The sequence below is a fragment of the Chaetodon auriga genome, chromosome 3 (genome assembly GCF_051107435.1).
Source record: "Chaetodon auriga isolate fChaAug3 chromosome 3, fChaAug3.hap1, whole genome shotgun sequence".
Classification (NCBI taxonomy): Eukaryota; Metazoa; Chordata; class Actinopteri; order Chaetodontiformes; family Chaetodontidae; genus Chaetodon; species Chaetodon auriga.
In genome coordinates, this window is record NC_135076.1 from 18531350 (window position 1) to 18553573 (window position 22224).

General features: G+C 44.5%; 2 protein-coding genes across 2 annotated transcripts; one reads left to right on the plus strand and one right to left on the minus strand.

Annotated features, from left to right (window-relative positions):
- Positions 1–5013: 5013 nt before the first annotated feature.
- LOC143318294 (uncharacterized) lies at positions 5014–16816 on the plus strand. The gene is made up of 4 exons (XM_076726456.1): positions 5014–6235; positions 8915–10040; positions 12874–12994; positions 16565–16816. The coding sequence occupies exons 1-2, from the start codon at positions 5141–5143 to the stop codon at positions 9890–9892; spliced, it is 2073 nt and encodes a 690-aa protein (XP_076582571.1). The 5' UTR covers positions 5014–5140; the 3' UTR covers positions 9893–10040; positions 12874–12994; positions 16565–16816.
- Positions 12755–20518, minus strand: mydgf (myeloid-derived growth factor). The gene is made up of 6 exons (XM_076726457.1): positions 20293–20518; positions 19359–19409; positions 19137–19198; positions 18730–18811; positions 16216–16288; positions 12755–14431 (listed from the first exon to the last, which is right to left on the minus strand). Exons 1-6 carry the CDS (start codon positions 20449–20451, stop codon positions 14352–14354), a joined length of 507 nt encoding a protein of 168 aa, XP_076582572.1. The 5' UTR covers positions 20452–20518; the 3' UTR covers positions 12755–14351.
- Between the last annotated feature and the right edge of the window lie 1706 nt (positions 20519–22224).

Sequence of the window (22224 nt, forward strand, 5' to 3'; positions counted from 1 at the left end):
CTGAGCTATTGTAGCGTCATAGTTTTCTCTGGGATCAAATGTGACAAAGGAGTGATTCCCTTGCTTGGCTGTGCACACGTACAACCCTGTTAGGAAGGACAAACTGAGCCAGATTATCACGGTCCATCCCTGCAAGGATACAGGCAGTTGGTTTTGGCGTAACGCTGCGAAGGCTGGCCGACTGTCAATACGGGCGCAAACACCCAAATGTTTGAGTTCTGGGTGGTGCAACAAAACAAACCACAGGGCATTGTGTTCAAACAGAAGGCAATTCTCTGCACTCGTACAACATAACACAGTCATATTTCTAGATTTTCTTTTATCATCAATGCCAGCGAAAATGCCTTTTAGGCCTAATGAGCGAAAAAGGACTGGGATTGCAGTCAAAAGATGAGTGGCACTAAAGGAGAAAATGATGCAGCTCATTCAGTGATGACAGTTTTATTGTACGAAACAAAACCAGCAGAGAAATATGTATTTGTTGCTTTTTATGCCACAGCCTAAACAGAGGTTCATATCCTCTGCAGCAGGTAACAAGTGAATCACTGTGTGAATACAACTGAGTTATGTATGTACAGTATATAAAGCATTTTGTCACATTGTCTTACTTCCTTATTTCTATGGAAATCTATGTGCTCAGGCCGACATCCCAATCTAACAGTTACGTCTATACTTTCTAAATCTTATTACAGTGTGCACGGAGCGTTGAAGGAGAAGCCCCCATTCACACGAGGCCTTTGCTGACCTTTCAAGCACTTCCAAAATTTTTCTCAACACCAATCTCATGTAGGTTAGCTGGCAGAGCAGAGCAGAGTGAGCGCTGCTTATTATGTATTACTTTGCTTTTGTAGTCCCTCCACATCGTTACTCATCCAGTATGCTTAAAGGTGCTCTCCCCTCTGGCAAGCACAGCTATGACAGTCAGCTTGGAAGTTAGAAGTCTTTCAAAACTCTTTTTTCCCCCCCGTCTTCCTCCCCTTTTCTCTGTCTCTCTTTTACTCTTTCTTGGTGTCCCCACGTCTCGCTCTCTTCCTCTCTCGCTCTAGTCCTCAGAGAGCACCTGACTGACGTGTTGTTCAAGGATGAAAAGCACGGCGGAGGGGAATCCAAAAGCAAACAACACAAAAATATACATGAGAGGACGTGAGAGACACTGCTGTAGACACACACACAACACACACGCACTCAGAAGCCCTAAGGATTATCACCAGCGCAACACTGGACACTTCAGGGAGGACAGCATCTGCTCACTTACATATTTAAAACCACAAAAAAGAACATTGTGTTCTCAGGAACTTCATTTTCACTTTGAGTAGACACAGAGCCAAATACAGCGGCGTGTGAACACATATAATCCTCTCCAAACTACACATTTCTGCTGTCCAGGTGGCTATAGAAAGTTCCCAAGTGCCCAGATGCATTCACACTGTGACTAAAAGCCATTTTGCACAGGAAATTTTGACAGACATGAGGTCTGCTCCTTTCAAAGCTCTGCTTTAACATCTATCTTTTCCACCAAGTTATGTAAGGTGTTCAACAGCATGCTCCCTCTCTCTCTCTCTGTCTGTCTCAGCTCGAAGAAATTCAACCAGGAAACTGTATCTGCAGTGGCATAGTTCAGCAGACACACACACGCGTGCAGCTGAAGCGGCGCAGCACACACGCTCTGCTGCTTCTCGATGGGCAGTCGGCCTGTTACAGGACTCAAAACAAGCGAGGGAGCACTACGGGAGAGAGTGGACAAGGTTACAAGGAGGCCATATGCTCTGTCTTCCCCCTACTCCCAACTGTTCCTGGGATAGGAAAGCTACATGATGGTGACAAAAGGGCCTCCTTTTCAAGTAGGGCTATGTCAGAAAAGCCGCAGCGAACTGAAAAGGAGAATTTTCCTTTGCTAGACACTAGTTTCTGCCTATTTTTGTCCTTCAATCACTCAGACACACATTCAGCACATTAGTATAATGGAGGGAGTGAAGACAACTGGACTCAAGAGGCTGCCCAGCCAGACAGCAAGTGCACACCAACTGTGACAGCTACTTATTATTCCACATTGGCTTTAAATCTGCAATGATTGTGTGTTTCGCTGCCATATTATTTATGGACCACACAAAGCAGGTGGCTGATTGGAGGGAAAGACTGAGAAGAGAAATGAATTCTTTAATATACACTCACATTCACAGCCATATTTCCATTATATTGACCATTCCATTATATTATATTGATTTCCCGGAGACTTACCCTTATCCTAACCTTAAAGGATTCATCCTAAAATTCAATGAGTTACATTATGGGTGCATGTTTTGTCCCCACAATTATGGCGAGTCTCCACAGTGTTACTATATAAACAGATTTATGTCTCTACATGAGTAATACATGAGCACACACACGCACACCCACACAAATAGAAACACATCGGGGGAGGGTTTGTTTTTTTTTTTCAATGTGATCAATCACAGATTAACAGGCACTTGGGATGCTATTGAAATGTGTCATGTTTAAGTTTCCTTTTAGTGTGACTTCTAGTTTTTAGCTTTGTGACAATGCTACAATATAAGTACTCCAGTGGGATTTTAAATGGGTTTAATGGATGTAGTCATTTTAAGAACCCATAAAGCAGCACTTAATCCTTCAGCTTATCTAAACAATTCAAAATCACTGAACTGACACTCAGTAAGCAAGACAAATCTATTAAATTGTGTGTGTGTGTGTGTGTGTGTGTGTGTGTGTGTGTGTGTGTGTGTGTGTGTGTGTGTGTGTGTGTACTTTTTTTATACATTCAAATTGTTTTCTCATTTTGCACAAGTGGTAAAATCATTATTTTTTGAATGAGACTGTCCTCTTCAAACAACAGGTCAAGATTTTTGAACATACAACTGGGTGTCATCTGCATAGCAATGGAGGTCAATGTCATGTTGATGCATGATTTTCCCCAGGGGTAGTAAGTGTATAGTAAATAAGAGGGGGCCCAAAATAGATCCTTGGGGGATACCACAAAATAGAGGGCCACAAAAGGAAGAGGCGTCTCCAAACATTAAAGAGTAGGACCAGTTTGACAGATGGGAGATACGATCAGCCAATCCAGAGCCACATCACTGATGCCAATGTAGTTCTTCAGACAGCTGATTATGACATTATAGTCTGCTGTATCAAAGGCTGAGCTGAGGTTAAGGAGAATTAAAATGGAGTACAGGCCAGTATCAGATGTAAACAGCAGGTCATTGGTGACCTTGACCAAAGCGGTCTCAGTGCAGTGTAGGGAGCGGAAACCAGACTGAAATTTGCCAAACATTTGATGAGTTACCATTATTTCAAAGTGACATTGACTTTGGAAGTCTCATTAATTAAAACCTTTTCAACACTATCATGCACACACACACACAGATACACTTTAAACTCAGAGTTAAATCTTAAAATGCGAAAGCAACCTCATAGAAATGGACCTCATCTATGTGCACCAGCATGTCGTGAGGAACAATCCCCTAAAGGATTAATAGTGGCTGCTCTATTACTTTCCACTCTTTATAGTTTTTTTTTTATCCAGACTAGTGGTCATTACTGGCTGACAGCAGTCTGTCGACATGTAGGCAGGAATCTTCTTAGCCTGCAGATTACACCAAGCCAGTGTGTGTTTCTCTCCCCCCACGTACCTGTGTAGTACAACATGTCAGTGAATGAAGTCATATTTTAACAGGGCACTACCAGAGGAATAGATTGCTATGCTGACTAACAGAATGACAGATGCTTTGAGTGTCTCACTGCTGAGTGACAGCAAACTGTCAGGTCTTTTGTGTGGCTGTGCTGCCGTCTTTTCATTTCAGATGCTTGCCAGAGAGGGAGGGACCCATCCATGCAGCCGCAGTTGAGTGAAAAGGCACCTAGGAGGCATCTTTGGGCTTGTCAGACACAAGAAATCTAATCCAGACAGCCAAGAATTGGAATTTGAATGAGAAACCCGAAAATAGCAGCTGTCTCTGCATAATTGGAACAAATGGAAGTTGGATATGCAGCAGAAAATAAAACAAGAAAACAACTGGGATGTAACAGGACACTATTTGCTGACAGTTACAATAATCTGGGGAGAGCCGTGACACATGCAGGCTGTTGTTTGTAGCCAGGCAGCTTATAGTTTCTGTCAAACTGCTGCTGATCTCTGATCTCGTAGGTCGTAATTATGTGGCCCCCTACTATTCCTCCTCCATCCCTTCCTGCTGCCATCCTCCCCTACTCCTTTAAACCCCCTCTGGTATCCTAAGCAGCATTTAATTGTGAAAGGCTGAGCCGGGGAAGGAGTAATCAGATGAGAACAGAGGCAGGGGGAATCACGTGGATATACATTGGCTAACGGCAGATTAATAACACTAGTTCAGCTGCTCTCCCTGGCAAATAGGAGGTGGGGATGGAGGGAGAAAGAGAGTGATAGGAAAGGAAGGAAAAGAGAGGAAAAGAGAGAGTTGCAAAGATAGATGATGATAAGGGGTTCTCAGATGAGAGCAGACTAACAGGGAGAAGAGACAGAGATGGGGAGAGAAGAGGGAAATTGAGAAAGGGAGTTAGAGCAGTGAGAGGGAGTGGGAGGAAGAAAGAGCGAGGATAGGAGGCAGCGCAGCGCAGTGTGGAGGGGGTAGAGAGACAGGGAGAGAGAGAGAGAGAGAGAGAGAGAGAGATGTAGAGACAGGAAGCCTCCACTGCTACTGAGCCAGTGAGACGCAGGCAGGCAGAGAGAGAAGACGGAGAGAGAGAGAGGCCCTCGGCATCTCCAAGGCCGGCCCAGTGAGGGGGTGAGGGGCTCAAGAGCACTACAACGGAGAGGATAGTGGGAGGAGAAGCAGAAACAGCGGGATAAGAAGAGGGGGAGAAGGCAGGGCGATAAAATCTGAAACGGGCTTTTGCAGGAAGAGGGGAGTGGGTGGGTGAGATCTGCGATGAGGAGGGGAAAAAGCAGATAAAAGTTTTGGAGACAGAGTCGGAGAGGGAGAGGGAAGGGGGAAAGAGACTGGAGATAGCGGATAGAGTCTATGTTAATGGAAAAGGTAGGCAGAGATTCATGGAAAAAGAGGAGGAAGCTCTCTGTGTCTCAGGAGTCCTCCTGTTCCTCTTCTGCTTCTCCTTCCTTCTGTGAGGCTGCCGGACATCCATCACCATGTTCTCTGACAGCAGGGCTCCAGCGCCTGGGGAGCAGAAAGGCTTCAAGCCTCACGCCCCCCACTTCATCCCCTGGCTGCGCAATAGCCTGAAGCCCCACCACAGCAGTGACCTGGGGCTCAATGGACTGTACAAATCCAGCTCCGAGGCCCCCAACAACCTTACCCCGCTGGAGAGAGCCAAAGGGATCGGGTTCTTCTCCATCCAGGGAAAGGACCGGGCGAAGAAGGGGGAGCTTCGGTGTAATGGCGTGGGGATGGCGAGAATGCTGCCAGTGGTGCTGAGGGGACACCACATCCTGCCAGGCAGTCTGGGGAAGCAGAGGGGGGACAGCCCTGCCAGGTGGAACCAGTCCCCAGAACTGAGCCCAGACCCAAACACGCAGACCAGTCCAGGGGACGGGACGCAGGTTCTGAGCAGCAGCTCCACATCTGCCCAGGACAATCAAACCTTTGCTGGGAATCACAGCAGTCACCTGAGCCCCCATTGGCCACAGACAAGCACCACAGTCAGGAAATATGGGCCACTAGTAGGACCCCCTCCTGCTCCTGTTCCTGAGGAGCCAAACTGTAAGGTGCCTGTTGTGGTGGGCATGGAGGACAGGAGGGGGAAGGTGTGGGACTACGCCAGCACCTACCGCCAGAGAGACTTCCATTCATCCAGCTGGCTGAGCTCAGATGCTCGGGGACTAACAGAGAGGCAGCATCGCTTCACCTCCAGCTTCAGCTACATCAAACAACAGAGCAGGAACTCCCAGAGCCAGAGAGACCTGACAGCGATGAGGGAACCACCCGTGGAGGGTTTCAACGGGCCTCTCAATGGAGTCATTTTCTCCACCGAGGTTCCCCAGAGTGGCCTGGGCTGCACCACAACTCTACGAGGCCCCAGAAAATCTAGACCCAGCCTTGAAAGAATCGGGATCCTGGGCCAGAACCAGACATGGGTCCAATACAGGCCAACCAGTGAAGGGGAGCCACAGAGGAAGGAAGCAGGCTGCAGCAGGAAGGTCGTTCGAAACCAGATTAAACGAGTGGTGGACAACCTAGAGCAAGTTCTTAGAGCGCTGAGGGACGTTCACCAGGAAATGAAAGAGGTAACGTGTCGGATTTTTGTCAATACTGCACAAACAATAAAGACTCAGCAAGACGAAGGGTGTTTAGTATATATTCAACCAAGTCTGTCCTGGACTGTCAAGAAAATCAGAAACAAATTGGTTCAGCACAGGAGCAGAGAAGTTACTGCAACCTCTCACATTTGTTTTTCCTCATGCAGGAAATGTTCACGCTTGTGCTAAAAAACCTTCAGGGCTCGTACTCTTACAGATAACAATGCTGGCTGCACAAATGCACGTCCTCAGCAGAATTTAACATGCATTAAAAAGTCAGTAGCAGGGTTGCATGAATCCACCACAGTCTGCAAAGTGTTCCTCCAACTCTCCCCTGTCATCTGTCTCCAAACATATGCAGCAACCCTGCTCAATTCATGCGTAAATTTTCATAGAGGTGAATGAGACAATAGTTATGCCCCATTTGCACAATGCATTCAGAGGTTGCTGAGCTGATACTGTGTGACATTAGGCTAAGCAGTCGCCTTCCTCTCTGCATCTTTCTCTCTGTCATTCCTGCTCTAACATCCCCTCTCATCTCTTCCTCCACTCTCCCTCCTTATGGACAGATGCTGCTCCAGGCACAGCTGGATAGCGTCCGACGCTTTTTATAATCCATTTATGTCTGAGTATCTCTGCCTCGTATTCCTCATCCAGTAAAAGTGACACGTAAATCTCGCCTCTTAGCATTTTGATCTGCATCTGCGGGGTCGCAGCTAAAGCCGAGCTAGTAACCCCATCATCCTGGCTGCGAGGTTTTTGTGTAACAGTATTAATATAACACTGATGAAAGAGCATATAGGCTACACAAAAAGAGGGGAAGGAGGAGGGCGAGCAAGCAGACACTGGGATAGAAAATCCCAAATTTTCACAACAGAGACGACAGATCAAAGGAAGATAAAGCACCAGAGAAGACTTTGGTCGCATATTTATTTAAAAGCCCTGTTTTATCATTCTGTTGCATGAGAAGCATCCGTCAGTCTTATTTAATAATCAATCACTGTTATAAAAAGGAATTGGAGTGAGTCTTTAAAGCATTTTAGACAGAGACTACACAAATATTAAAGCAATGCTAAAGACCTCTCTCTCATAGAGCAGAAGAAAGAAAAGCAAAACAAAAGCAAGCTGGCACATGAATATGACAGCGAGCCTCTGCTTCGAACATTTTGACAGACTAAAAGCTGCACTATGACTCAGAACTTCACACAGCTGAGTCAAACTGAAAGAGTTAAATGAAACTTAAATGACTGAGCTCTACAACAAACATCTCTCAGCACTCATCAGCGCTATATGTGAACACCCGAGGGGTCAAAAAACATTGCTTTTAATAAACACTCTCGGGAGCAGCGGATGAAAACCAGGGTCCCCTTCTCTTTTATCTCCTCTGATTTCTGACATTAACAAGCAGCACCTGCCCAGAGTCATTTGATGTACATGTACACGCTGTACCTCAAAGTAAAACGAAATGCCTCGCCAAAAAGCTACGGTATAAAAAAAAAAGACAAACCAGGTCATCTTTTGACATCGGTAAGGATGTTGTTGAACACAGAGAACAAAACAATAATTCATCTGTTCCAGCAGAGGCTGAGGATTTATCTGCACACAGAGCAGGTGGAGAGATAGGTCAAACATTTTCCCCAGTGCAATTTTCTCCAATCTCTCCAGCCTCCGTCATTGCACGTGTGTGTGTGTGTGTGTGTGTGTGTGTGTGTACGTGTGTGTGTCCGCCAACCTGAGTGTTTCTTTGTGCTAAGCATTTATGGCTACATATGTGTTGTGCACACACTCGTGCATTACATGCTCTGCTCTCATTTAATATATATGCACGTGGACACATATGTCTGTATGATAGATTGTATAGTGTGCTTAGAAGGGAAACCCATCTAAATTTGTCTCACACGTTTCCCAGAATAGTAATCTCATCCTTTCTAGGCTGAGATAAACACTTTTTGGACCAAGTAGTGGCTCGTGTGACATACTTACAGATTAGAGCAATACATCTGGTGAGAGTCCACATCTGAAATCTGAAGTGCACCAAATTATAGATGCAGACATGCAAATGTAAAGAAAAATAACATCACTGACTGGGGTGCCCCCTCTCTTGCCGCTCATTTCCTGTCAAATGGAAAAAAGATGACAGATGTCCCCTTGACCTCTGAGAATTACTGATGTTCTTCAGTATTTTTAAACTCTACCGACAAATAACCAGAAAATGAATGAAGCTAATTGGAAGTTTCAGGTTTCATAAGGCTTCAAAATCAAAGCAGCAGATGTTGACATATTCAGACTTTTAGTCCCTAACGTGGGTTGAGCTCCAAAAACATCCTGCATTTCCCATCATGCAACTCAGTAGTCTTTCGTTTGACCTTCCCTGCCTGATAAAAATCCACATCTTTCAAACTCCACTCCTCCAGTTCATAACTTTCTGTTAACAATCTCTCGGACCCCAAGCTGGGATAACCCTGATGACATCACTATTACACCATCAGGGTTATTTTTTCAAATAGCTTCATTCAGAGCTGCAGAAGACAGACTCCTCAGTACTCCTCATACTAATTAAACTGATCTTTGTGTGTAAATCAGTGGACCTCCTCTTTTTTCAATAACCTGTTCTTATAGTCATCACCATACTTTATGTATTTATACATCACTGTGTGTGTTTTCTAGGTGGTGCAGCAGATTGACTATCTAACCTCATCCATTGATCTGAATGAGGAGGAGGAGGAGGAGGAGCAGAGGACTGCAGGAGGCGATGGCACCAAGCCTCTCAATGACAGCAGCTCCAGTTCAGGTTCCAGCTCCAGCGAGGTGACGGTAGGCAGCATCCATCAGAGGCCCTTGGAGCCTGAAGACCAGCCAGGAACCACAGAGTCATCTGGCACCCTCAGGAGAGATCATCATAGCAGGAGCCAGTCACCACCAAATGCGCTGCTGTGCCCGGTAACCTCTGGGCTGTCATCAGAGAGGAGTCGAAATCTTCGGTTCACCTCCAGTCTGGGGTCTCCTCCCAGACAAGGTGGTAATCTCCCTTCATCCAATCCTCCTCAACTTCAGAACCCCACCCCCCATGACCTCGCTTTGTCTCCCCAAAGAAGCCTCCCTGTTCGGCCTCCCACTCCCGGTCTCTCCCCGCTAACAGTGAACCTCCATCACCCCAACAGCCCTGGTTCTCAGCCTCACTCCCCTGGGCCTTCCTCCTCCATCAGGATCAGCCCTGTCTTCCCTCCCTCCCCTCTGTCTTCAAAGCCTCAACCACCCCCCACCCTTAGCCCTTCTGTCATAATAGAGGACAAAATCAGGTCTTATCAGACCCCACAAAGTGACCACCCATCTGCGGGTGAGCTCTCTCCATCATTGACCCAGCCTCCATCTGCCAGCTGCCCACCCACCGACTCAGAAACTCAAACTGTGTTGAACAATGACAGAGAGCCGCCATCATCTGCAGCAGGGCCCACTCACGGACCTTCACAGGTGTGCACTGCCCATACAGCCACAGCTAAACCACCAACAGCACAAGGCCGCAGGGGTCGTAAGCCTCCTCCGTACCCCCACCACAGACCCACTGAGCACACAAAGAAAGCGAGGGAGCCCCGCAAAGCGCCTCCGTACCCTGAGAAAAGAAGGCTGCTCTCGACCACAGTGTGAGACAATGCAGCAGGTGGGGGAGGCTGTTCGAACAGAGCCATATTCACAGCACCAGCCACGAGTCCGCAAAAGTGGAGAGTGATTTAACGCTCGCCAAATTGAGCTGAGACCAAGTTTCCAAGGTGACAAGATGCAGGCGCAACTTGGGGTGAGTATGTTAGGTAGAACAGCTTGGCTCTGCAGACGTCCTCTTCCCCCTCTCCTCCTATACAAATCTCTTGAGTCCATAAGCTGAACATACACAGGGCATCGTAACATCTGCCTGGGTTACTGCTCTGGTAACAAGAGCCTCTATACAGATGCTCACTTTGCACCCCAGCTCTCAGATTGCACAGTTAAAGGGCAAAGGAGAAGACCTAATTAGATAGAAATATGAAGGAAATTGAAATTATCGCAAGATGTCAAGACAAAGCGAGAACGGATTACTTTAGTGCACTTCAACCTATGCAGCCAGACACATCCACTCACATGTATCAGCATTGTCTGGGTTAGATAATTGCTGTCAGGAGTCATGATGGTATAACGAGAACTCAGTGCAGCTCAGGCTACTTTGGCTCAGCGGTGCGAAAAGCTCACGCGGGGGAGGAGAGGCTGGAGCTCTGTGATAGATCTGAAGACAGAAAAGGTCTCGTAATATGGAGAACTTAGCAAGGCCAGATAAGAGGAGAATAGGATGAGTGGCTCTGAGCTGACTGGGTCACCAGCCCAGCGCCTGGGTACGCGTCAGGGGAGACAGGGGGCAGCTGGCCATTCGTTGTACCCTTCACCAGGCCCCTGGTGTTACAAAAATCCCATCTCCTTTGCTGCCTCTGGCTTGACCGACCCGGCCGCAATCTCCATCTGTTCCCCTCCAAATGTCAGGAGATGCAAAGAGAGAGAAACAGGGGGCAGGTGTGTGTGAAAGGGAATAAAGAAAAACTGATACTGGAGAAAAACAGCCGGATTGATTCCATAAATACAGCACAGTAAATCGATGGCTCATTCATTTGGGTCGTCAGATGCTGTCCTCTCTGAAAAGTTATTTTAGTTTATTTCAATGTCCTCTCTTTCAAAGAGTAAAGCTGGTGTTATTCAATATTTTCTCTTACCGTCAACAAATCAAATGAAAAGGCCAAAACCAGCCATGTGTTAGTCCATCTCATTCTCACTTCTCTACCCTGCCTCTGGCACTCAGCACCCATTTGTTCCTACTGAAGAGGAAATGGCCCACAAATACATCTCTTCATCAGTAATAGTTTTGGACAACAATGGGGCTCTGTGGCACCGAAGAATGAGCTATATCAGGCTTTTAATACACTGAAAATACTTGTTAGGCTGTACTATGTACAGCGGAGCATTGAGCAAAAAGCTAACATCAGCATGCTAACATGCTCACAATGACAATGCTCGTCTGTGGATGTTAAGCAAGGGTAATGTTTACCATGTTCTGCAATATTAGAGTGTTAGCATGATAGTGCCAGCACGCTAACAGTTACTAATGAGCAGGATTTGGTCAAAAAGCAAAGTATGCAACGTGAAATTCACAGAATCACGTTATTAAATCTTAAATGTCTTCATTCAATACCCACTGAGACATTTCACTCAGAGCCAATGGTTGGTCTGCTGGTGGCGCTTAAGTCAATAAGATTCATCCTCTGGGACTATAAATGTTTGTATAGAATTTCATGGCAATCTATTGAATACTAGATATTTCAGTCTGGAGCAACAGTCCCTGTACTCACTTTGCTAATGTGGCTTAAAACATCTCTGATCAAGGTTGTTTAACACGTCATCATAATCTAAGCCAGTGCTTGGCAGCATTAAGTGTATACATTTTCCTGATGGTTGACTGTGGGGGGGGAGTTGAAAGTAAACATCTCTCCTCGTACCAGATGGCAACAGTAGTGATATGTGTTTAGGATTTGTATGACAGCATAGAGGCAGCTCTGAGTCTCAGAGACGGAGGAAACTGGCAGTAAACAAAGACGTATTGTGCTACAGAGACATATTACTCAATGGAACAACCATCTGGAGAACAAATTGTCAACTTTTTTTCTCCATGAGGCCACAAAACTGGAAATAAGCATCTGAAACAGGCACATCTTTGCTACAAGATGCTTTAATTATAAGTAGGAGACTCTGTGGGAGTTCCTTGGCACAGCTTGTCGTGATCTTGCTGAAACTTAGCTCTGCCAGCTACTACTCAGTACACTTTCTCTACATGAAATCCAGGTGTTGTACAGTCAGTCATGATTAGAGTTTACATTAAAGCACGGGTAAAAACATATAGTTCTTCTATCATAGAATTAAAATTGATGCCAATTTGAGGACAATCACGATTGCTGATTTTCTCTTGGCTTAACTTAAGACGAATAAATCCCTCCTGACTCTGTATCTCCATAAGCCCACAAAGATCAACGCTCTATACATTCCCATATGTGCCTCTGGATTTAGTAGATCCTTCCTGCAAAGCCTTTTCCCTCCAGAAATTAAGTAGAAACAATGGCAGCTCTTTATCTCATGGAAAACATTTATCCGAGGACAATATATGTTAATTGAGTACGCTTGCAGAATACATTTGGAAGCAAATTTTCCAGAATGCTTATTTCAATATAAAGTTTCACACGAAGTCTCACTGGTGTACTGAAAACTGTTTTCTCCTGCATGTTTAATTTAGGAATACATCAGCGCTGGTGCAGATGTGATGGGTTAGCACGCTCTCCGCCATGTTCACTGTGGCCCGGCTGTGAAACGGCTCAGAATATCTAACGCCTTTATGCTGGCACTCACATTTCTCCTCTTTTCATGTTTACCCTTTAATGAGACTGTGGGAGGTTCAATCAGATCATGACTGACATAACAAGACAAAGACACTAAGCTGGCTCCAGAACAGTGACAACATGTCTTTATTGAAACATCCATCACATTTCATCATGAAAAAGGAAAAGAAAACATGTCCCAGATAAGTAACATCTTGTGTGTTTTTCTCTATTTCGGGACAGCTTCCGGACATGGTTATTTCCTGTTGTGACCCCAGAGGGACCCTCGACGGTGACACACAAACTGACCATTTCCTCGACCACCTCTAGACGGACGAGAGAGTCCAAACCCGCATCAAACAAGGTACGAACCTCAGCCAGTATTCCAACCTCAGAATCAAATCAGCAAAAATCCTCAAATCTGAAATCAATCCCCAGAACTCATCTTCTGGAACTCCTGTGTGGATCTAAGAGTTGGATCAATGTAAGGAAGATTAAGGCGATCCGACTCTCGCTGTATAAGGCTGCAGCGAGAGGAGGGGGACCTGTAATCATGACGATGTACTTCTGAAACCTGCACAACATCCTCGCTGATCCACATGTAGCACCGAAGGATGAAAGCAAAAGGTTCAAGAAGGGCTCAGGAATACGTGATGGAGTCTCTTCGCCACATACGCTATCATCCAAATATCTATGCGGGCTTTATATTTTGGTATTTCTGGGTTATACCTCAAACAAAGTGACTGAAAAATCCTGAAATTAGAAACGAGCGCGTCACAAATAAGAAAATGGCCATATCTTATGCTGCATCATCTGCTGCAGGTGTCCAATTAAAATGATCAAGATTAAGCTATTTTCAAATAAAATGACAATGTTTTGTACCTATTACCTCATATTTTCTCAACTTAGGGGTTTTATAATGAAGGAAATTCACAACAACACGGTTTAAGACTTAAGACTAAATGCAAAAACACTCAGATCCTCACTGTATATTATATATCTATCGCCTTGGATCACGTAATGAAGCTGCTACTTGCTCTATAACAAGTATCCCTCCTGGCCAAATTTCAAAAATAACCAAAGTTATCATGAGTGGTACTAATTGGTGATTTAGGGGATAAAATGTGCGCTTACAGTTATCCAGAACAGGACGAGATTGAGGAAAATGTAATTGTTTCTGCGTGTGCGATGACGCTACTGGGGATTACTCACTTTCCTCTCAGGATTACACAGGATGGATAAATCCCTCCGTACTCTAAGTATGTTATCTATACTCTGCAAGACCCCCCGACACCAAACCTCTACATTCACATACATTCCCAGTGGATCAAAGCAGATTTGCTCTCTGTAAATCTCACAGCTTCAGAAACGAAGAAACAACTATGGAAGCTCTTTATCTTACGGCCGAATATTAACTAAGACATTGTGTAGTAAAAAATATGAATACTCATCTGATTCCTTCCTGTATTTTAGGGCCCAAGTCGCAGATAAATCCATTGTAAAAAAAAACCAAAACATATCAGGTTGTTAATGTATCTACACACAAACTGCTGCAAAGGCCATATCACTATCATCCCACTTCAATTTTTGGTCAGGAATAACTCTCCAAAATCCATCCTTCATTGACTACTGAGCTGAAACGCAGAGGTCCTGACCCAGAGCTCAGCAAGGCGCTCTGATTGGTCAAAACATGACCGAAGCCAAGTCAGGCTTCTGACCAATTACAGCTCGTCGTGTTGCGTCCGTCCAATGGCGGTGAGTTTGGAGAGCTGAGCGCTGAACTTTCCATCTGTGTGGGTCACTGGAGGTCAGAGAGGAGACACGGAACAACATTAAAACAAAACCAAGGACGCACATTGATGCAAAGCACCTGAAAGCAGCCGCTACCGTCTGCCTGCAGAGCTGCAGAGCCAGCAGGTCCAGTCCGACCTGCACTGCCTGTTGGCAAGGAAAGCAGCAGCAGGAGATCAGGCCTGCAGATGTAGATGTGCTCCATCTGCAGGCACGGAAAGTAAGAGCTGCTGCAATTTCACACAAGAGCCACCTGCAAGCAATGAGTATTACAACTGCAATTTCATTTCCTCTTTGTGCTGCTGCTGCTGCTTTTAGCGTATGTGGAGGTTGTGGTTTTATTGTTCGACATATTAAAAGGTGAAAAATGTAATAGTTTTGTTCACTAGAGCATATTTTCTGCTGAATAAGGAGGATGTTAGTGTTCGTCCTGCTCAGCGTATCAACTATCCTCTAGATTACTTTGGAGGAAAAGCGTGGTGGGTCCAAACCTGAGAGGGTGCGGAGAGTCAGAGCCACTCATGTTCTTTAGGTTTAGTTTTTACTGCTGAATGTTTGAACAATGAACTGACTGAATTCATGTGAATCTGTTGTTTCTTTGTATAATTCAATAGTTGGCTCTGGATGAATTAACCATTCACACAGTTGATAACACTTCAGCTCACTTGTCTGATGTTCATGGGTCTGAAAATACTAAGCTCATGAATGAAGGAATGAATGGAAACATAAACAGTAAATACGTGGCCAAATCTTGCAGATATTTTGCATTTTACAGCCACAAATGAATTGCATCTATGCATTTTACATGGAGATGAGGGTGAGGCGGTGATGTTTCATTTTTATTCATGATTTTATTAGACCCAGCTGGTGGTGTAGTAAAATGTAAAAAGCCTGCGACAGATAAAGAGAGCTAAAAACTCCACTCAGTAGCTCTCAGCAGTGCAATAAAGAGGTCCAGAGAGCAAATTTACAAATGTTTAAACCATGGCCTAGTAAAGCCATTTGTATTTGTCTGATATCACACAACCGTCTGTAGGCCAAGGGGAGCTGCCAGAAAACAGTTCTTCTCAAACAGACACACCCACAGCTATCAGCAGCTGTAACAGTCTGCAGTTGTGGCACTCGTTGCCTGCAGATGGCACGAACTCTGAAATTGTGAAAACTATCACTTTGACACTTATTGGGCCTGTAGGTGGCGACCTCTGGGGGTTACGTTTCTTTCCTATGGGTGGTGTAGGCTGGCACGTGTGAACCCGCCTGATTGTGTCTGTGCAGCTTCTCCTTATGAGAACGTGCAGCCTGCTAAATGCCAACAGCTGGTGAGTTACAAGCCAGTTCATTGATATATTGCGCCTCTAAAGAAGCAGTTTACCTACTGTACAGCAATTAAGGAGTCTATCCCTAGAAATAGTGACTTAAAGTGTTTTCCAGTGGTCTCACTGAGATGGGATTACCCTTAAGTCTGTGATAGTTGCTGCATTTATGAGTCTATAAGTCTCTGTGCTGTAGCGTCTAATCTGCTGAAAATGGCAATTACGGTAAATTCCTGTGTGACTTGTGAAATCCTGCTAATCACAGTCCGGAACTGAAGCCACAGTGGGGATTTGTGCAGAAACTGAATAACAACAAATAATGCTGGAGGGACAAAAGGCAACCCACTCACAGCTGGAGCATATGCTTTAGAGGGAAACCAGCAGGGAGCTCGCGACGTGATGGAGGGCAGTGGGAGGGAAAGACTGACGTGACAAGCTGAGGGACTTGATTGAACACTCGGAAATACAATCAATTTCTCACCTGTTGAGTCTCCTACAGTAAATTCCTCCGGCTTCAAAGGCACGTCTTTCTGTCCCGCCGCCGCAGTCTGCGACTGGGGACACATAACAGCAGCGGCGATGAAGAGGAGGGGGAGGAGGAAAGGGAGGAAGGGGAGAGAAGAAGGAAAAATAAACAAAACAGGATGAGAGGCGGCGCAGGAGATGGCAGTTTTTTTGCAACAGATTGGCCGGGAAAGTAGGAGGATGTGACGACAAGGTCAAGGAGATGCTGCGCGGGGGTGGCAGGTGTGCTTGTTTGCGTGCGTGAGGTTATTTTCGTCCCGTCATTTAGCGAAGTTATTTCCTGTGCGTTTGTCTTCTGCTTGCAGGGCACGGAGCCAGAGCAGGAGGAGGAAACATGTGCTCTCACTAATGACAGAGTGTCAGGACTGTCCTTGCTGGGGGAAGGAGGCGTGTCAAGGTGTGCTTCACTTCACCGACGACCACATCAGACACGGCAGACCTCCGCTAAGTGACTGAGCTCAGAAAGAGTCCACGCATTAACCTTCCACGAGACATTATGTGCAAAGACACGACGGTTCTGAGTTTGACTTTCAGGAGAAATAAAGGTTTTGCTACTACGCCTCTGCCTGTGTTAGTTTGTCAGAGATGGTGCTAGCTGGGATTTACTCCAACCATTATTAGAGGACAGCAGATAAAACAACTGTGCCGGGATATGTTGGGGGGGGCATGATGGGTTTCCATGGATACATAAGTATACAGAGCGCGCTTCATTAAATCCGACTCTGGACTGTATAGCGGGTACGTTCGGCACCGCTCTGGCTCTCAGATGATGAGGTGACATTTAATCTTGCGTAACCAGACCTTTGTGTCGTCGAGCTAACGAAGGTCTGGAGAAAATCTCATTAAAATAAATTGGGAAAACACAAACTTTTTTTTAAAAATCCTGAAGCAGCCACCTCATTGGCTGTGACTTTGATAATACTCACATATGGAAACTGGGCCTGTGGTTGATTTTCCTCAGTGGGGTAAAATGAGTCGAGCGTGGCATTACTTAATGAGTTCAAAGCATTAGAGGGGCCAACTTGAGCCCCTTTTTCTGACAATTGTGCTTCAATCTAGAGCTGAAACAATTAATCAATTAGTCAACAGAAAATGATTAAACCCCTCTCTAGTTCGAGCTTCATACATTTGAGGATTTGCTGCTTTTCTCATCATGAACTGAACGTCTTTGGGTTTTGGACTGTGTTGGACATTTTCACCATTTCTGGACATTTTCTAAAGTAAACTAATCAATTCATTGAAGAAATAATCAACAGATTAATCAAGCAGCTGTTCTGAAATGTCTCCACTTCTCTGTCAGCTTGATGAGACAAAGGTCTTCACTGACACCTAATCCCGTTCATCAGTCATGAAATTTAGATTAAGTCTAACTCTTTACGCAGAAATGTTCCGTCAGAAACATCTGCCTTTCCAAGAAAGAGGCCCAATATGGTCAACAACAACCATTTTTCTCAGAGTGCGAAGAGAAGATCAGAGTGTGGACGGCGACAGCTGATTCTATGTGGTTGAGAAACGGAAAGCAAAAAAAAAAAAAAAAACTGCAAGAGAGAAAACTCTTGCCTTCATTTCCTCCCTGATCCTGATAAATGCATTGCTGTATTGCTGGTGCATAGGTGCAAACTCTATTATCTGCAGGCTACGCAAAAATGTTAATCGACTGCGCTTTGCCTTGATTGTCTGACATTTGTGCAGACACTGTGAATTCTCAGGAATGAGAGGCTTTGATCTCAACGCTGACAAGGTGCATGAAACTGCAACGTCACGCAGAGAAGAAACTCTTTTCTACAGTTTGTCTTTGTTAGGCGGTTAAGTCCTGCGAGCTTTTTGCTGTCCAACATAAGCTCCGCTCCAACTAATCACTCAGTGGGGGAAAAGCTGAGCAGCTGAAACTGTAGAGGTTTGCCGTGTGTTGCACCTGCAGTATATTATACAGTAAATACATTCCGCAGGATGCGGTGCAATTCGGCTTCCAACAAATTACAGCGCTGAGGACCAGGGATGTGCAGATCATTTTACAAGATAAACTATGTCGTTTGTGGGAGGATACGCATTGAAATTGGGGCTAAAAGTCTGAGTCAGCATCCCTTTGACTTCCAGTAGTTAGAAAAAGAGGCAAAGACAAATGTAAGCGATCTGTTTCTTCCACTCTTGTGTTTAACTTGAATAAAACTTGTTTCATGATATGACTGAATGAGACTCACACAACAGCAGAGCTCCTTCTCAAACTGACAATGTCACACAATTTCACGATGCAGCTGAGTGACATACTATCCAGCCATGTTGTGCACAGTTACCTTTAATTTACTGATCTTATTGCATTAGTCTCAGCAGAATTTGAAAAGACATCCGTCAAAAATTACCATAAAAATTGCCTGTTGAGAACCAGGATCAGCTGACAACATAAAAACTAATTCATGTGAACCAGACAAGCAGCACTTGCATCTAACAATTGTGTTTCTTTTATACTTACATATGCATTGGCATATTCAATTTTGGCTCCCTTCAGTTCAGCTTTGAACTGAGTGAAAAACAGGTAGGATTTCCCCTGGGGCCTGGCAGAAACCAAGAAAAAAGTGCGTTACCAACATTAAGTCATTTGCATACATTCACTCGCTTATTAAGCTAACGTCGGACATGAATACATTTAATCTTCTGAGGTTAGAAACGATGTTGTGTTGTGTCTCTTCTCCTCTCTGCTGGGACTGTCACGAATAACTAACATCAAAGCGTGACTCAGTGGAAAGAGACACAGACGGGACAGATTCTCAATGAAGACACACTGAACATCAGGGTCACTGAGCTGAGGAAGACACAGCTCTGTATCCTGTGTGTGTGTGTGTGTGTGTGTGTGTGTGTGTGTGTGTGTGTGTGTCTCACCTCCACACAGAGCAGGAAAACAGTCTGTCATCGTCGCTCAGACCCACACTCATCAGCCATTGCTGGCACAAAAAGAAGAGAGGAATATTTATTCATAAAACCGGCTTTAATTAAAAAAAATCAATAATATAATGCTGCAGAGAGAGAGAGAGAGAGAGAGAGAGAGAGAGAGAGAGACAGAGAGAGCGTGAGAGAGAGAGAGAGAGGGAGAGGGAGACTCACCTCATTGGTTCCCCCTTGTGAAGCATAAGTGAATGAGCATTCATACTCCCTCTGAAATAAGATAGCATAACAAAGTGCTTGTTAGTGAAATCTGCACATTATTGATCCATCACTTACTTGTAAAAGCTATCAAATAACAATTTCCTTTAGTCTAACTGCTGCTGGAACGTGACTTTGACTGAAATAAATTGACAGTTTTAGTCATTTATCAAGCAAACAGTTTTGGGTTTTTTTTGCAGCTTCACAAAGAAAAAAGATAATCTTGCTTCTCTATGTTTTATATCATTATAAATTCAAAGGCCTGTTCTGTTCAATTTGGCCTAAAGACTTAAAAACGTCGTTATTGACGACACATATAAACAGTTTAGTCATGGATCACATGGACAAATAATGGATTAATAAATAAATAACTGACGCTAAAAAACAAGTAATAGGTTTCGGTCTTAATGTAGAGACATATTAAAACTTAACTTTCACACCACACAAAAATGCAGCGTATAGTCACTGACACTGCCGGCCAATGAATGGAGCCGTTGTGGCACCGTGAAGCGACGTGTCAGCCTCTCACTGGCTGTGTCGTCATCAGTCTGCGACTAAAGCAGACCAGCGGAATGTAGTTCTTCCACTTAATGTATTATAACTATGCAATATATCGAATGTGACACACATTAATGAAAGAAACGCACACGTACTAAAAGTCGTAGTAGGTAACAGGCTTAATTATGTAATTACTCTGTTTGCTGCTGATGAATCAATAACAATGGAGCGAAATACAATAACCTACACGGTGAATTAACAGAAAGGTTACATGCAAATTGCAGGATTCAGAAACCGTTTCAATTCAACATGACTGCAGCTTTGTTTCCGGTGGTGTTTAAAACTGTTAGTTAATTATGTACAATCAAGAAAATATTTAGCGAACACAATCACTTACAATCGACTCAGTGAAAGTGTGCACCACTCCTCCCGGTTTGACGTTGAATTCCACCGTCTTCGTCGAATCTGAAGCATCAACCGGGACAAATGCCGCAATCAACACAAACGCAAGCAGAGACACCAAATGAACGGCACAAAAGTTATTTTTGGTCGCCATCTCTTCCTTCTTCTTGTAAGGCTGTGTGTCGCTGTGAGTGGCGCCGCCGCAGGTTACCAGGTATCCCGTCGACTGCGAATGTCGTCACAACTACGTCACGTATCAAACGAGGAAGACCAAACAAAACCTGCGAAAACATCCAAAAACACAAGCATAAGAAAGAGAAATATCACGACTGCGTAGCAATACAAAATACACTCTTGAATGATAAACCTCGGAGATCGACTTCTTTGAATACTGAATACTAAAAGTATGTGAGGTCACTTTGACGCTACCATTTCTGACCGCACGGTGTCGCTCTCGTTCAACCAAATGTTTTCATGTATTTTTAATGCAGAGTATGCATGTTAATAAAACAACATCCCTACACATATCTACTCGTTTGATCCACACTGAGCTGACATCAATCAGTCCATGACAGCTGAGTAATCTGCTACCAATGACTGTGTGAAAGTTAAAAACTCTCCATCTTTAAAGACCCCACACATAAACTATGGGCTTGTCAATGACACTTCCCATTAAAACTGTTGCTTTGTGACATAATTAAGAGGATTAACTGCAGATATTTTGGTTCTATAGTTGTTCTGCTTCTGTTGACGTCTTCCTCTCTGCAGGCTGTGAGGAGATTATGGACCACCACATACAAAACCCACCTTCCTTTGGTTATACACTGAATGTCCTCTCCTTACTGACCGGCTGCAGTCCAGGGTGTCATATGCAGGTGTAGAGGGGAGAGGGCGGTGTGCATGTCTCGTTTCCCCAAATTTATGAGATGTCACTGACATTTCTAGTCTCTTTATAAGGTCTCATCTCATCCTGTCTCAATCAATCATTCCTAACTGCATGTGGTTCTGACAGAAACAGATAAATGGAGGCCTTTTACTGGGCACAGCATATTGTTCCTGCACATCAGCTGTCTGTTTCTATCTGCTGCCTGTTTCTGATGATTAATAACAAAAAAGAAAAAAAAATCAGAGTTAACATTAAAGTGATGTACACGTTCATGCATCAGTCCAACATTATTCATACATTAACATTATTACTTTTGTGCTTTTACTTGAGGGACTTTTTGAATGCATGAATTTTACTTCTAACAGAGTATTTGTACACTCAAATTTCAAAATGCTATGCTTTGTACCCTCTGATCTATAAAATAACCCTTTGTTAGAACTCTAAAGAATGAATACCTCTGAATACTTATGCATCCTGTGTTCATGTCTGTGCATAGCAGTACTAGTATAGTCCTAATATCGAAGGTAAGTGTGAGTATGGGTTATACAATTTCAATAAAAACCAGACCGGCTAAAGCCTGCTAATAACCATGAAATATGCGTGCCCAGACCTAACAGCAAATACTGCACATTCACATTCCTCTCCATTTCACAGCAGAACAACATTTTATAGCACAGGAGACAAAAACAGTCGCCTGTCTGCTCCTGCGCGTCTGCATGTACGTGTGTTTGTACAGGTACGTCTCAGGAGTCACGAAGTGCACAGATGAACACATGTTTGGTACGAGAGGAGAAACCTTAACATTGTCTGACACTCATGTGCAAAACCTGTAAAACAATATGAGCATTCAGAAACAAATTCAGAGCAAAAATAACTGTTTGGTTACAGTTGAATAACCTGTCCGGCCTCTTCACCCTTCTCCTCACCCTCCCTTCCATCACCTCCCCCTCTTCCCTGTTCGCAGCCTCATCCGGGCCGCCTCCCTGCCCAGTCCCACTTCCCAGCCCAAAAATAATACAATAACAGGATTAATAACAGCAT

Excerpts from the sequence above, each read along its gene's own strand:
- LOC143318294 (XM_076726456.1), top strand. The coding sequence starts at position 5,141 with ATGTTCTCTGACAGCAGGGCTCCAGCGCCTGGGGAGCAGAAAGGCTTC. Across the intron at positions 6,236-8,914 it reads TTCACCAGGAAATGAAAGAG|GTGGTGCAGCAGATTGACTA; the intron begins GTAACGTGTCGG and ends TGTGTTTTCTAG.
- mydgf (XM_076726457.1), bottom strand. The coding sequence starts at position 20,451 with ATGGCGACCAAAAATAACTTTTGTGCCGTTCATTTGGTGTCTCTGCTT. Across the intron at positions 19,199-19,358 it reads CACAAGGGGGAACCAATGAG|CAATGGCTGATGAGTGTGGG; the intron begins GTGAGTCTCCCT and ends TTTTTGTGCCAG. Across the intron at positions 16,289-18,729 it reads TTGAATATGCCAATGCATAT|TCGCAGACTGCGGCGGCGGG; the intron begins GTAAGTATAAAA and ends ATGTGTCCCCAG.